Genomic DNA, 14,463 nt, shown 5'->3' with positions numbered 1-14,463 from the left:
GCGTACCTCCCTTCATCCCAGTCTCCGTACATCGAGACTCCCAGGGTAAGAATCAAGCAACCTGTAGCCAGCTCTTTATCATCAGGAATAATAATAAAGAATAGCCTGGAAGTTTCACCACTGGCGCTTTTTAGGGCCATTATAAGTATTTACGTTCCCTACTTAATCATCAATTTTATCGGTTCTTTTTAAATCCACCTAAGTGTAAACTACCTTGCCAACAAATACATTTTTACTACCATTTTCGTAAGCGATTCGTCGACTAAAAGACTATATTACTTAACTAAAGACGGGCACTATTAAACCAAGTCAGCCATTTACTAGCAGACGTCATCTGCAGAGTTGTTCTTCGCAATGCTGGAAAACCCGGTGACCGACGACCCTATATTACCCTCTTTACTCTAAGCATTCAACCAGAAATCACTGATCCTCTCCAAGGTTTACGTTGGGCAAGCCTATTACAGCTATGAAGGAAAAAAAACTTGAGTTAACGGGACAGTCTTCACTGGACAAGTATCACTAACCAATCTCCCCATCTAAGATCACCAAAAAAACTGAATCTGCAAATAAAAAAGGTGCTTTAGACACCAACATCTTCGACGTTATACCGAGAGATGTTGGGAAAGAGCACAACTAGCCCCAAAGCTTCGGATTTTGTAATTTTTCTCCCGAAAAAAGAGTTAACTTAAGAAGCTGACCGGTTTTTTTTAGGGCCATTGGACATTGAAGTACCTTGCCAACAAATATAGTAAAACTTAACAAAGTTGACAGAAAACAGCTTTTAGTGGTTACAAAAATTTAAGCATGCCAAAAGTCGCAAGAGGGTGAATTGGAAGAAAAACTCCAAGTGTATCTAATAAATACAATTTTACTTAGGCGTCAAGAAACTGACGCAGAAAATTTATCGAGATTAAAACAGCAGCGTCAAAATCGACAACTAAAGAGTCCATTACGTGAGAGATCAGCTTTTCATTGTATCCTCACAGCAATTTCTGAAATCCTTAAAGATCCTACTTCAGATTTTTTAATGAGTAGAAAATGTATTTGTGTTTTTGTGGCAATAAAAATGTAGGGTTTAAGGTCCAGGACTTTGTTGCTCTGGTAATAAAGTTGTGAGATGAGAGAAAAAAAAATTTTTGTAATATATATTTTTTGGGGGTTTAAAATCTTAACAGCTTTAAAAAATAGACCTTTTCGCGAATTACACGGGAGAAACTGCAAATCAACGGCTTCTTATGGCCACCGATTATTTTATGGCATAAAGAACGCACGGTACTTTTCAGCATAATTATTTTTTTGAATTTTTACACCTTATTGTTTGACCAAATAAACTATATGGATTCCCAAAAATTATGTTTTTATAAGAAGATTTTTGTTCTGAGATGTATCAGGAATATATGTAAAATTTCTAACTGAAAATGTTTCACATTGCATGTCAACACAGTACAGTGTTTTATTTAGTAAGTCTCGGGTGAAGCCGAGACGGGGGGCTACTAGTCTAACATACGTTACACTTAGCATACTTATTTATTTTATTTTTTTGTATTACAATTATTTATTATTACCTCCGCGTTTTCTGTGCGTATTATATATATTCTTCAATCCTTATTTCCTATTGTTTTATTTTACGTGGCGTGTTCGAGAGCCATGGATAACAAAAGGTGGTTACACATGTTTTCTTTCTCTTTTTTATACTTATACGTATGCACTGTTTTTTTTTGTAACTCTTATTTTTTAAGTCAATCATCAAACTTCTTGGCACGTTGGAGTTAATTCTATTATCTATCACTTAACGTCAATGTGGGAAGCAAGTTCGTCTTAGCCGGCCCCAATGATTCTTAGTCCCTTTCACTATTCTTCTCTTTTCCATTATGATTTCGTTGTTTTGCGTTTGCAATCGTTGGTGTATCACAATTTGCTGTAATAATTTTTTTTGACGAACTCTCTACTTGTAGAGTGGCTAAAAAATTAGGTGGATGTCTATGAAACATATTCAACTGCCTACTACGAGTTTTGCGACACATTTGTTCCATATATATTGTGCTTATTATTTTTACTTCTTTCTTCACGTTTTTTTCTTTGCGTAAGTATTGCGTATCTGTTAGTTCTTATGACATTACACCATCTTTATCTGCATTTCCATCTACTTTGGGTATTATCGGCAGGTGGCTATTAATAGTATTTTTCTATGGTTGGCCTCTATTGTGATGTTTTGAAGTAAAACTTCCTTAGGCACGTCTTATATGGGGAGTTCACCCTTGAAACGAGTGAGTGAGCGAATGCTGCCGTGTACATAACTATATATACTATCTATACGTACCAGCAAGTGCTAACTGCAGCTCAGGGGATCTGTTTGCCTGTCTCTCTCCCTCCCTCTCGATGCGCGCAATAGTACGCCGCAGTAACTATATATATATATATATATATATATATATATATATATATAGCTATTACTCTCTATAGTACGCTATAATATAGAATGGCTGTAATATGGAATAAACTGGGCCTCAGTCACAGCTAAAGTACTATGAGATGAATAATAACTGACACAAAACGTCGCTTGATCTCGTCGAACTATCGAAGGTTAAAAAAAAACGTAGCAAAAATCGTTTTACTTTTCTGTTTATCCTTTATATGTGTATATGTACTTAAATAAACGTGCATATAGTATTACAACTGTATAATACGGCAACCTAACCCTAGAAAATAATAAAAAATGCCGTATCCCCACAGGAAAGCAAAATTGGCTAAAAATAACAATTTTTACGGGTATCCTACAGGGGAACTACATGATCGAGGTGCAAAAGTATATAGGGGTTAGACAATGCACTAACATGACCTGAATTATTTATTTTTTTCAGTGTATCTTGAAAAGAATGAGTAAAAAAAAGATTTTCTTTTGTACGTAGGGTTTTAAAAATTAATATAGAGATGAATAAAATCTTCGAAAAATTTTTGTCACAATATAACCTATCAAAGTTTAAAAAACAGTCATATCCAGAGAAAGAAGCTAGATAGACCAAAAATAACTATTTTTATGTTTGTTCTGAAGAATGAAGAATGAAGAACATAATCGAGGCGCACAAATATACATAGAGAGAGGTTAGAACCATTTTAACCAGTGACACCTCCCGTATATAATTTCCTTTACTGCAGCATGACATTTACCGCTGCCTAGTACGGGTTTTTTCGGTACTAGCACGGAAAAACACACTTCTAACATTGGTATAGAATAAGTCGGTAGCACAAGAAGAGGTTAAAACAGATTAAACCAGTTCCTTACCAGTTATGATCACCAAAACCAGTAATTCGAATATTAGTATAAAATATTTCATGACCCCCAATGATGTTTTTCAAATGTCTGTATACATAGCTATAGACTTGCATATGTTACAAGAGATCTATTATGAGACCAATTTTACTAATCTCTGGGACCATAATTTCTTTGAAAAATGTAATAAGAAAATAGTATAAGGTACATCAGTATACTAATAGTTTATTAAAATTACAAATAAGTTTTCAAACATTTTTATACTTATTTTTTAACAGCAGTTATAATTAGTGAAATTCTTAAATAAATATACCATAAAACTAAATAAAAAGGCAAATAATTTTTTTTTGTTCGTTGTAAAAAATTACAAGCTATATCTACTTACAATATATGCTTTCTTTTACAGTAAAAATCTTATCTTTTTTTTCCAAAAACCGGTTCATTTTGATTAATATTTGCAACAATTATCATTTCAGACTTTTAAATTACATTATTTATAAATATATTGGATAAAGTTTTTCCTTATACTGTTTGGAGGCAATCTAAACCGGTCAAAGACTATACTCGAGTGGCGGAAAATTCGGTACTCACGGTGGCACCGCAAAAATCCCTGCTAACGCAGGCAAAATATAGATGTCAGCACGAGAATTTAACGTGTTTAGTATTGCTATACTAATTCTCAACTGAGTGCTGTAAAATAGAGTGACAATCAGTCATAAGACTCGTACCAGCACCTGAAAAAGAAACACTCACTATTTCAAGTATTGGTTATATCAGTGGAAACGCCTCTCCATGTAGAGGGGTTGTACTATAAACAAACATAACCTCAATTTTCTCGTTTTTTGACTGTATCTTGGGAGTAACAAATCAAAAAAGTTTTTATTTAGTATGTCATGTTTAAAAAATTAAGACAGATGTTGAAAAAATCTTTGAAAACTTTTTGTTACAATGTAACGTCTCAGAAAGATAGCTGTATCTCGAAACAGAAGCCAGATAGGCCAGAAATAGTTTAACGTAAAAAAATTAGTATTAAGGTGCAAAAATGTGTGTAACAAGGATTCATAAAAATAATCGTAATAATTCTAAAAATAATAAAATTGATATCTTGATGGCCAAGCTACATCCGACATATCCTATCTATACTTTGATTTATGTTTTATTTTTTTTTCTGGGTTACCACAACAGCTCTTAGGCCCTGTGAGGGTGTGTTGCCACACCCATTTTCAACCCTTTTATTGATGTCATACCTAATCCATGGGAACAGTATAAGTATCCCTAATGAAACACCTTGCCAGTTAAGCTGATACTCTCTGCACCAATGGTGCATCGGGTCCACTTGCTACTGTGTGGCTTTTCCCTGGAGAGGACTCTATATTTCAGGACGTCCACTCCTCGCCAGTTAAGTTGGTGCTCTCTGCCGGAGCATTGTACCCAGGCTAATTAGCATCCCCGGAGATGCCATATGTTTCAGAGACCACTTCTCGCATTTAAGGCCGGCAATCCCTGCCCGACGTCTGGCATCAAATCTTCTAATCCCTACCTATAGCCCTAATACTGTTTCGCATTTACCCAGGCCCAAAGACCTGTAGGGCAAGGAACCAATCCTAGAATTATTCTGACAAAAAAACTAACCCCGAAACAGCCAAGGTTACATAAAGACTTTTCCTAATGAAAACAATTTTTGAAAAAATCTGCATTCACCTGAGAATCAAACCCACGACCCACAGTGCGTTGAAATGGACTTTTTTGTACATAAATAAAATAGCGCCAGCTGCTGTGGACGATCGACATAATTTTTTTTTAAATTGTAGGTGAATGCATAAGGAATACCAGAAAAATGGTCCCGACCCGAAAAAAGGTGTGAAGAGGGTTGAAACTATCCTTCAAAATTAAAAAAAAGGTAGAAATGACACATAGTTTCGTCTAACTTATTTAACTAAGACTCAACAATAATTAAATGTAAATATTTTTACATAAGATAGCAAGATTTTAACAAATAACATTGAAATGGGTTATTATGGGTCTCATGGGGGTTGAAATAGTACAAAACTACCCCTAAAATTTAAATTTTTGTACTGTAAAAATAAATTCATAATAATTTTGTAATTTGGTCTATGATTTATTAAATATTTTATGAATTTACCAGTTATGTTGTGAGCAAGTGCTGGAAAAAGTACCACTTAGCGTTACAAGAGTTTTAAAAATTTTGAAACCTACCCCAAAATTGTAATTTTTAGTTATATTTGTGTTAAGTAAATAACATTTTTCTGACTTTGTAAAAAATTATTATAGACCTTACTGAGAAGGAATAAACCCCAAGTTCGGTACAATAAAAACTAATTGGGTGATATTATTGTGTAAAGGGTGAGAAATTTAATAAAACAACCTTTACAAGAGTTAAATTTACGTGTTTTTAAGGTCAAGTGAAGTACGTTCCTTAAAGTTTGCAATATATTACTTCTAATAACTAATTGACCTATTCTTTGTAACGAAAAATACGAAAACACCACTGCAAGGATACACAGGGGTTGAATTAACCAAAAACTACTCCAACAATTGATATACATGCATACGTTTTTTTATGCACTGTTATAATTCTGATCAGATCGTCATCAGTTGTTTGTAAGCTGATTGAAAACGAATTTATTATTACTGTTGTCATGCAATTCATCGTGAAATAAATATGAAGCTGTGCAAGGGTTGAAATAATACAAAACTACGCCTAAAATTGGAATTTTCGTGCTGTCAAAAATAAATCAATAATAATTCTGTGATTTAGTTCATAATTTAAGTTATACATCACAAATTCACCAGTTATGATGTGACCAAGTGCTGGAAAAAGTACTCTTTAGCGTTACAAGGGTTGAAAAATTTTGAAACTCACCCCAAAATTTTAATTTTTAGTTTTTTTTTTCGTCAAATGAATGATATTTTTTTACTTTGTATAAAATTATTATAGGCTTTACTGAGAAGGAACAAACCACAAATTCGATATAAAAAATAAACGATCGGATAATATTATGATGCAGACAGTTAAAAGTTAACAAAACAACCTCCTAATGGCTATTGAACGTATTACAGAGATGAAACAAATAATGCTCCTCTAAGCTTTCACTACATTACTGTCAAAAACAATTTGACGCGCAGTTCAAAACATAAATTCTGAAAAAATTTTTATAAACCTATACATGGGTTGACATAATATACAGCTTTCCCTATGATTAATGTTTTCTTATAATGTATGTTGCAACTTACGTACCTTCAAGTTTGTATGTATTTGCTTTCATGATTACTGAAAATCAATCCATAAGTAATGCAAATATATAATACATTGTCCAATCTTTATATTAAGCTATACAGGCTTTTTCATATTACAAAACCACCCCTAAATTAGCATATTTTCGTATTACTTGACACGAAAGAACAACGTTTTTATTAGTTTGTTAAAAATATTTTTAACCACGCTTAGGACAAATTAGTCAATTATTTTGTGACCAAATACTGCAGAAAAGTATCATTAAGCTTAGTACGGGGGTAAAGTAAGCTATACGCAACCCTTTTATAAAAATGATTTTTGTTTTTTAAACAAATTTGTAATTTATTTGTACATTTATCTATAATGATATTAAAGGTTGCTGAAGCGAAATGTACCAGTAATTTTACAAAAATTTCCGGTGCACCAAATTTGAATCTGGCTTTACAATTGCTCTGTCATGTGAGGTTTTTAAAACATCCTAACCAATAAATACAAAAACCACTGTTTTTCGACATAATTGAGGTTATCTTACACCCCACAATATCTATTATCAAAAAATCTACTAGCAATACATTTTTTTTTTCAATTCTGTATTAAATCATCTACATACATTTTTTTTACCGTAGTATAACAATATAAAACTTGTTCCTGCATTGATCTATATGGAAGCAAACGTTTAGATGTGGGAAATAAATTTCAAATTGTTATATCTTTGTCACAAAAATGATTTCTTGGCAATATAAAATTTAGATTACAAAAAAAAAAAACTTTTAAGCAATAATAGCGGTTTACTTCAAATATAAATTTCTTGTTATGTTGACTAACTTCAAATATGTTCAAATCCAGTATTTTTTGCAATTCTAGGTTATATTTTTTCAACATTTTGACTCGATATTTATGTTACCTGTATAATAGGTAGAATAGCCTATTTGAAGGTTGTTTTACGATATCTTTCCCCTGTATAGGGGAGAAGTACGATTTCGCTTTTTATCACACCTAATTCCTGGTCAATTTGTTATGAGTATACTCCCTTCAAAACAAACACAGATAAACAAAAAAAAATAGAAGTAATGTGCTTAAAACTATCCCAACAATATTCAAGATAGGAAAAGTTTTGTACTATTTCAACCCGTTCACAGCTCATCAATTATTTTATGATAAACGGCACGACAATAGTACTAATAAATTCGTTTTCAGTTATCTTAGAAACAATTAATAATGATCTTAGCAGATGTATAATAGTGCGAAAAAAACATATGCATGTATATCAATTGTAGGGGTAGTTTTTGGTTAATTCAACCCTTGTGTATCCTTGCAATACTTAATAATATTAAAATATTTACTATTTTAACATCGGATTCTTAAAAACTTATTTAAATTAAGTGTACTCTAATTTTCTCAGTTTTTGTTAAACCGAGTTTTATAACATTTGAGTTGGAAGTTTCACTTTTACCAGCGGTGCCGAGACCCACACCTGATTTTATTAAAAATTCACTGTGAAAAAAAAACACATTAAAATCTCCTAATTTGCGCATTTTTATTTTATTTTTTTAATTACTTGTCTTGGAGTATGAGCGAGTTCTGAAACAGTACCACACCCAGCACTCACTGACAAATGTGCGCACTAGCACTATACTTCACCCCGCTATCTTACAGGTCCCAACTTGTAAATTTGCATGTCTATAGTTAAAAAGTTAAGCTTTTGACTAATGTAAGTTAAAAAAAAAACACGTACTTTAAGAAAAAACAGCCCTAATTTCAAAATCGATTTAGAAAAAAAATTTTTACGTTAAAACTATCTGTACTATCTGAAAAAGTAGGTGAAAATCGATCGAGTCATGCTTTTACATTTTTGTTAACTATTTCCCCTCCGTTGTAAGCGAGTTGAAAAGAACTCTTTTGATGCGAAAAAGGTGCTGCACACGCCGCGTGTTGCACTTGGGTTGGACGCACCCATATATTGATGCATAAGGTTGGATAATTCAATCTCTGTGGTTAAATAATTTTTCTCTGTCACCTTTATTGGTTGACTCGCCATGTCGACTCTGGATCCTTTAATTTTTGTCGTTATCTTCTTTGCATAAAATGGCTCTGAGTGCGATTTTACAAGTATCTTTTTTTACTTTGGCCTTGAATTGTTTCTTGTCTTTGAGTAGTTTTTCACCGATAAACTCACATACTTGGAATCTAATTACCGAAGGGGTAGGAACAATTTTTAATGTATCATCATATTTTTCATAAATGTATTCAGATAAACGTGTTAATTTACTCCCGGTGTCTAATAATACCTCTAGTTGGACACCTTTTATTTTAATACTTATTTCTGGGCGTATACAACTCTTATTGGTTAATAGATTCCCGTTTGCGGTTCTACTAGCAGTGTCTGTCTTAAATCTTCAAACACTGTATTTATTTCAAGATTTACTAAAGACAAATTTTTGCTCTGACTTTTATGGCAAATAGGATATTTTTAAATGCGTGCATTTGTGATGGTATTCGATTTCTTATCATCAATCACTTTATCTTCAAACTGGTTATCAAACAGAAAGATTGCTGGATATACCATAGGTATTAAACGTTGGGCCTTGACTGGTAATTTTCCTTGCATATTTATATAATTGATTGGTTTAAGTTTGGTTTGACGATATTTTGATTGATTCATCTTTAAAATTCCCCCTTTTGTTATTGTATCTAGTAAGATATCTGCTAAAGAATCTTTTAGAGTTTTTGATAAAAAGTATATTCATTTTCCTGATTTGTGATCTCTTGGATTGAATTATCTGAGCTCCCTGAACTCTCCGATTATATGGATTGCTTCGTGATCTCTCTACATACGGTCTTTTTGCAGTGTTATTGTTATGAGCGTTTTGTCCCGAGTTAGTATTGTGGTTTGTATCGTTTATGGTGTTGTTAAATTAATTTGATGAAACTAAGAATTTTATTTTCCCTGACGATTCTCAAATTTTCAAAAACACCTTTAGCTTTAGTATTAAAACTATTTAATGAGTGTATATTAAAAAGTACCTTTTAAGTTTGGAAGGAATAAAAAATATTTAAGTTGTGTTACAGTATAAAAACGTAATATATACTTTTCAGCGAGTTCCTTCCGAATTCATCTGACGAATCAACCCGTTGTCAATTAACACTCAGAAATTTTTTTCCACAGGTATAAATCAATTTGAACACTAAAATTTTTTTACTCAAAACGCTAACGTTGTCTTTATTATTCAACAGATTTTTTTTGGATGTATAGTGCACTTGATTGTTATTCAAGCTGGGATAAATATGGCTTACGGTACAATTTTGCACGATGGATTAAAAAAGGACTTCTTTTTATCAGTAGACGAAATATCTTGGATAGGTATAAAAGTATTATACTCTTAAGATGTTGATTTTCTCATAATGCAACTATTCATATCGATTACGATTACACGTGTCTGTAGTTTGATACTAAAATAGTTTTTTTTGTGTAAATAATATTATTTTTTTATGCCCAACAGCTAGTTTAGTTACTATATCCTTGCCTCTTGGGTCAATTATTGCTGGACCATTGATGGATATGTATGGCCGTAAAAAAATTTGTATAGCTTCTTGCATACCAAGTTTACTATCCTGGATAATCTTCATCAGAGCACCATCATTGGATCTAATTTATACAGCTCGAATAGTCAGTGGTATATCTGGAGGATTATCAACAGTTGGCCTAGTTTATATATCAGAAATAGCACATCCACAAATCAGGCCAATGCTGTTGTGTTTCAATTCTATATTTGTATCTTTTGGCATTTTGATAACTTATTGCTTTGGAGTGTGGCTAACCTGGAAACAAATGGCAATATTTTTTATGATACTTAATATATTTATTATATTTCTATTGTTATTTATTCCTGAAAGTCCCTACTGGATTATGTGTTTTAATAATATAGATTTAAATGAAAAGTTAAACATCTTAGAAAATGTACTACGACGTTTAAACAAGTCTAAAGATGTAAGTAGCATTATGTGAATATGATTCTAATTTTTTTATTTTATACTCTAAACAAAGGAGTACTTATAAAATTATGTATAATATTTTTAAAATTATTTTTTAGATGTATGAGCAAGAATATAAAAGAATTATTGAAGCAACACGAAGTCACAAAAGAAATTATGAAGGAAATAATAATCTTTCGGCTAAATGTTTGAACTTTTTTAAACAGTTACTACTTCCAACTGTTTATAAACCCACTCTTATTTTATTCATACTATTTTTACTGCAACAGTTGACTGGAATTTATATTATTGTATTTTACGCTCTTTCAGTATTTGAAAGCATGGAAAAGTTAGGAAAAATCAACAAATACGGTGCAGTCGTAATTCTAGGCTTTATACGATTTTTTATGAGTATTATCACATCTTTTTGTAGTAAAAAGTTTGGAAGACGCGCACTTTGTCTTGCCAGTACCTTAGGAATGGCTATTTCTATGTTTTTTTCAGCAATGTACGTTTTTTTGATTTCGTTTTATAACAAAAACGAAATCGTCACTGAAGTTATAGCTAAACAAAAATGGTTTCCACTGATAAATGTGTTTTTTTATATGTGCTCAAGCTGTTTAGGATTTGTAATTATTCCTTGGACATTGATAGGTGAAATCTTACCAATATTTGTAAGAGGAATAATAAGTGGAGCTATGGTGTCTATCGCTTACATAATGATGTTTGGAATGATTAAAGGGTTCCCGTACTTGGAAATCAGATTAGGAATGCATAATTTATTTCTATTTTTTAGTATTACCTCATTTATAAGTGCTGCTTTTGTTTATATTTTTGTACCAGAAACTTTAGGAAAGTCTTTTTTAGACATAGAAAAACATTTTAAAAGCAGCAAAAGATCCAAGATGCCTTCCGTCACGACTGATAGCTAAACATTTTTTAATTGCTGAAAAATGTTTTAATAATGATTACTGACAAAGAGGCGACTTTCAAAATGATTTACATAAAACGAAATCTATAAAGACAGTCCAGAAAAAAATTGAGGTTTTCTACCTTATAGATGAATCGATCTAATTTTATAACTTTATAATATTATCTGTTAAATAACCAGCTATTTTATAAGAAAAAGGTGTTGACGTATATTCTTGTCATTCCAACGAAAGCTTACAATTCAAACTTGACGATATTGACAATAGTTAATAGAACATTGCACGATCTGATTTTTTTATTTTTCTTTCTCAAACTACAATGGATTGTACTAAAATTAATTTTGAATTTTTTTCTGGTGTCAAAAAAATGTGAGTTAGCAATTATATACCGTAAATTATTTACTGAATAAATAACTTAGTGTAAGTCAAAAAAATTGCTAACGATTAGTAGAGTAAAAAATTAATACGATTAATGTAGACTAACTGCAGAAATTTACATGGAGTGGCGCTATTTTTATAATACTATTTTTGATGCAATTTATTGACAAAGACAGAATTGTTACAAATTCTTAATTCTAAAGAATATGTCAAGCCTGATTTTTGTGAGATTAATTGCGATTTGGAAAATAATGACGAAAAATCAGATAATGCATTTTTTATTATACATCTGATTTTTGACTTCCTCTTAAAATTTTCAATAAATCTTGCGAAGATTTGGCATGTGTGAACCTTTTTTTTGTAGATAATTTAGCTTTTTGTTAAGTTAATAATTCTACAAAGTTATATAATCAGATCGATCAAGTTAATAAGGGAGGAAATTTTAATTTTCTCTGGACCACCTTTAAGAAATTCCAGCAGTGACTTAAAATTTCTAAAGAAAAGACCCTTGGCCAGAGATGATTGTTAATCGACGTATACTTGAACACACTATTGGCTTAATTATTTGCATGCTAACCTAAAAAACGACATGGCTAAAGGGGTTGTAGGTTTAAATCTCAGTCTAGTACCAGACTTTTTTGAGAGGATTTTTACTTATTACGAAAAATTTTTACTCTAGGCACATAAAAAAACTTATTCTTATGTAGAATCTTTCGATAGGTATGAAAAAAATAGTTTTGGGTTGCTTAAAAGCTGAAACCATTTGTTTGTTTAACATTTTATAAGGATTATTGACCACGCTGTTCACAATTAATATGTTTCTTGCATAATGCTCACATGATTTAGTTTTCGATCATGGCTCCGTTTCTATTAATATTAGAGACATTTTACGACTTTCAGTTGTTTTGTTATCAAATTTCCTACAGGTTAAATATTCTGCAAATCAACTGCATTTTTTTATAACATTTTAATTGCGGAAAAGTGTAAAAGAAGTTTTACTATTTAATGAAGTTACATGAAAAAAATATTTTCGCAATTACAGTCAAATTTCAAAATATTTCAAATCAAAAAAACTACCACATATCTAAGGTGTTATGCTGTAAAATTACTGAAACGTTTCAACAATATCTTAAATTGTTTCTTGGAAAAACTATACGAAAGATAACTTAAAAAGTTTTCCATAATTTGATAACAAAACATCTTAAGAATATATGGTAACTTTTTCAAGTTAAAATATGTCACAAAGGACTAAGGTTAATTTGGCTGAAGTTAATATATGTTGTAGATAATGATCTTCTGAAGAAAAGTTTCCACAGGCGCAAGACCCGAAAATGAATGGTTTTTGAGTAAATAATTATTCAAGTCACCTATTCTGCAAAGGTTAGTTTAACAGGCAACGCATTACAGCCAATGAACATAGCTCGTTCGATGTACAGATAAGGTAAAAGTACTTGTTACTGGCCACTTAGTAGCTGTTATCAAAAGAACATCATACATTTTAAACAGCTTTTGAAACTTTAACTTCTGTTAGGTATCATTTGAAAGCTATGAATGTATTTTAAGCTATACGATAAATAGAAGTCGTATATCCGACCGTAGACAATAATAATTTATAATAATCTGAGTATGTCAGATGCTTTGGTACATGGCCACTGAAAAAAAAGGTTGCTTTAGTGGCCCAAATTTAAGAGCCAGTAACTGGCCACCCCATGCTAAATGTACATAAATCGAGGTGGTCGGCTACTAGTGCTCGCAGAAGTGAGGTTATGTACACATTTTATGTACAAGTGCTCTAGTACTAGGCCACCACTTTTTCAAAATTATTTTTTAAAGTGGCCAGGTACTGGTCGCGGCCAGTAACTAGTGCCTTTACCTTAAGTGATCGAAAATGGTTATATCGAATGCATCTAACATTCTGAACTATCGTTAAGCTCAATGTAAAATAGTTCTAGTTCAATCAATAGTAGCGTAGATCATTTGCATTATTGTCTTGTACAAGAAATCAATAGCCTCTAGTATGAGAAAGCGCTTATCGTAGTTAACCGATGTATAAGTAGTTTAATTAGTATCAAACTATAAATAGCCGAGAAATACTCAATTAGGATCGTTAATATAAACTGTCACAACTATTCTTATATAAATAGATATGCTGGATCTACCTTTTTACATGTAAATTCTTTAACGACTGTTAACAATATTATTATAAGCAAAATGTATTTTGTAATTAATTATAACTAAATTGATCATTTACTGATAATAAATATTTTTCTCATTTCATGTCTTAATTATTTTATTTGCGCTATTGCTTACAGGTATTGTGAGCTTGGATCTCGACTCCACCACCTCTTCCTCATGTAGTTTCCAAAACCTACTGCTTGTAGATCCCACGTTATCCTGGACCTTTTCTTATGGCAATGGATACTGACTCCCGTTAAACATGAGATCAAGTTTTTCTGAGACAAATAACTGGTTCTTGCGATACATAAAAGTACTTTTGTTGATACAACTTATCTTTTAAAGAAAAATAAAAACATATTTTTTACGAGATTATAGGAACTTTGTTAATATGCATTAGTACTAGCGCATCTCGTACGTCAGCTTTCAGAGGAAAACATATTTTGGTGTATGCACATATAAGTATGGGTGATTTCGTCGTT

The 14,463-nt window shown here is 31.6% G+C and overlaps 1 protein-coding gene across 1 annotated transcript; it reads left to right on the top strand.

Moving 5' to 3' along the window:
- Positions 1-9,767: 9,767 nt before the first annotated feature.
- Positions 9,768-11,474, top strand: LOC106636727 (facilitated trehalose transporter Tret1; the record flags this gene model as incomplete). Its single annotated transcript, XM_014349223.2, has 3 exons — positions 9,768-9,888; positions 10,028-10,515; positions 10,619-11,474. Coding segments are annotated over 3 exons (1,422 nt in total), but the record flags the coding sequence as incomplete, so codon positions are not given.
- Positions 11,475-14,463: the final 2,989 nt, after the last annotated feature.

This window comes from Copidosoma floridanum, unplaced genomic scaffold (assembly GCF_036245765.1).
Source record: "Copidosoma floridanum isolate Cflo_tuat_1 unplaced genomic scaffold, Cflo_Japanese_pri ptg000040l, whole genome shotgun sequence".
Taxonomy (NCBI): domain Eukaryota; kingdom Metazoa; phylum Arthropoda; class Insecta; order Hymenoptera; family Encyrtidae; genus Copidosoma; species Copidosoma floridanum.
The sequence above is the reverse complement of the archived record's forward strand: the minus strand, read 5'-3'. Positions and strand labels throughout refer to the sequence as shown.